Here is a 2,832-nt window from a genome sequence, read left to right on the forward strand (position 1 = left end):
TTGAATCTTTGATGATACACTTCGACTATCGACTACTGTGCGGTTGTGTTATGGTATTTTTCATAGTGTCCGCATATCACTAAGTAGGTAGTGGCTCCGAGCAATCTCATGACCTCTAAAATGATACCGGTACTGGTTTATTTTTAGTAAATGCAGGCAAACGCAGTTATCAAAATCGAGCTTAAATTTTGTCAGTATAACAAATGACAAATGGGTGCTAGACAAATGGCTTCAACATTTGTGTACTACGCTGCAGATACTTTTCAAGAACATGATCCGTACTAGCTGCAATGAATTGTCAATATAATGTATATACGAATAATTGTCTGTATCAAGTTAACGTAGATCTTCTAACATCAAAATAATACTAGGGTGATTAGTTTCATCAAACACCTCGAAAACCTGTTTCCAAAATAATGTTTTGAAAGTGGTCCGTCAGACGGGCGTATTGTGAAAAGGTTTGTCGAAGTGTTTTAAGAAATTACACCCTCAATCAAACTCTCTTAAAAGACCGAAGGCGCAGCTCCGTAAGCGGCGTCGACTGCGCTATGTTAAAAATGGTGAAGAAATAGGAAAGTTATCTTTGTTTAAAGTCTTAATTCGAAGCAAAATATTGCAAAATATAAGTATTTATGACGCAATTTATCACGTGGTATACACACACACACACTGAAATAAGAACCAACAAACGAGTAATTCAACCAATCAGAACGTTATATGTAGTGAACATATACATGATTATATTCAGGTCACAAATGTTGCCGCTTCGAAATTTGGCATATCGGTAAACTCATTATTTTCGTCTTATAAAAACATTGCATATATATCAATTGGTCAAGGTAATAAAACATGAATGGTTGAGTTAATCAATAATAATTTCCAGACAATATACACCGTTGCTGAGGTTACTTTCGTTATTCAAACACTCGTTGCTAGATTCCTGTTTCTTTTAAAAGATAATCCAAAAGAGTTATTTAAAGTGACACTCGTATTCAATACACATGTATGAGGAACATATATTTTGAGTGATAAACCTTTAACTACTAAAGAATGCATTTATGGAAAATATTAATTACCAATAACAAGATTGTAACCGTGTATTTTCTAGCTGAAAACGCAAGCAAAATAAATGATTGGTGAGTGCTAAAAAGATTTACTTTGATCTACTACCGTTTCATAAGGTAGAAATACCTTGTTTTCTTCACCTTATTAACAAATTAAACTCGGTATCCTTCATAAGTACCATTGTTTTCGACATATATTCATCCTTTTTGGTATATTGAAACAAATGTATTGATTGTGGTAAGTTACAGTATTAGAGTATACAGGTATTCACTCTACAATATATGCTCTCGGTCTTAAAATGGCCACGCTCATATACGAGTAGGTACTATGGATGCCTTCTGTCAGTGTTTGAATTGAAACATTTGCACACAACTATGGTCAAAACAATACCAACAGCCACAGGTGCAATTATAAAACATGCCATCAAACCGTAAATCCTCGGGTTACATTTTCCATAAATGTTTGCTGCTTCTGTTTCGTTAAAGTAGGGCAATGTAAAGACCACATTTTCTTTCGAAAACAATTCAAGACTCGCTGTACATATGGTGCTATTTGGACTGCAAATTTCAAAACTATTTTGTAAATATGACGTTCTATACAGTTTTATTGTTATGGCAATATTCGTATCACATCCCTTGTTGTTGACGATGAAAAACATGTCTCCTGTTATGTCCGAGAGATAATCGAAGGACCCGGAATAGCATACCTGAACTATTTTTTCGTAATGGTCATTAGTTTTGTCTTTAATCCATGCATCAAAATTGCTCAGGCCAGAGACAATGACGATTTCAGCACAGCAACCTATGTCACTAGTGTATTTCACATCAGTATAGGTGCCTTCTAGGAAGTAAAATTGCCAGAATTGGAATCCATCATTGTGAAAATTGTAGCGTTTCTCCCATGTATATAGAGTTTTCGAATCACCAGGTTGAATATACGGCTCCTCTCTGAACAAGCTTGTCGTAAAGGATGGCCCGTCTGACCACACGGACACTGATTCACAAAACACGGAAAACAACGGATTGACAATTCTGGTATCTGTAGGAGCTACAGCGAACGATGGTATAATTATAAACCTCACGTAAATAAAGAAACCACTTAGACTCGTCAGTAGCAGAATGTAGAACCATAGTAGACATATACGTGAGGCCATGTTCATCTTTCGACAACATAGCAGAGAAGCCATGACGCTACATACATTAGTTTGTAGATCTGAAGCTTGATGTATCCTTCGTTCGACAGGAATAACGTTGTTTCTCTTTCGTTCGGTAGTCGTGTCATTGTTTCTCCTTCGTTCCACAGGAATATCGTTGTTTCTTGTTCGTTCGGCAGAAATATCGTGGTTTCTCCTTCTTTCCACAGGAATATCGTTGTTTCTCATTCGTTCGGTAGAAATATCGTGGTTTCTCCATTGCTCTACAGGAATATCGTTGTTTTTCCTTCGTTCCACAGGAATATCATTGTTTCGTCGGCGTCCGCCCACGCTGATGCCATCATGTCGAATTAATGGCAGTGTCTCTTCAGCCATAGTGCACGACTACAAAGTTGGTGGGGAATCTCCGTTTAGTGGTAACTTAATTTGCGTTACATTTAACTATCCATATTTGTACTATGATAGAAAGACGAAACTTGCTGGTTGAAAGCAAATAAAATTTGAAAGTTGATTTGAGGTGGTTATATCAACCAACTTTACAATAAAAGGACATTTTTTATCTAGATGTATTATTATTGGTTTCAGGATTGGCCAATAATAAACAACACAATGAC

General features: G+C 36.3%; 1 protein-coding gene across 1 annotated transcript; it reads right to left on the minus strand.

The window, feature by feature from the left end:
* Positions 1–667: 667 nt before the first annotated feature.
* LOC128232791 (uncharacterized) lies at positions 668–2,621 on the minus strand. Its single transcript, XM_052946524.1, has one exon. It carries the CDS (start codon positions 2,591–2,593, stop codon positions 1,391–1,393), a length of 1,203 nt encoding a protein of 400 aa, XP_052802484.1. The 5' UTR covers positions 2,594–2,621; the 3' UTR covers positions 668–1,390.
* Positions 2,622–2,832: the final 211 nt, after the last annotated feature.

This window comes from Mya arenaria, chromosome 4 (genome assembly GCF_026914265.1).
Source record: "Mya arenaria isolate MELC-2E11 chromosome 4, ASM2691426v1".
NCBI lineage: Eukaryota > Metazoa > Mollusca > Bivalvia > Myida > Myidae > Mya > Mya arenaria.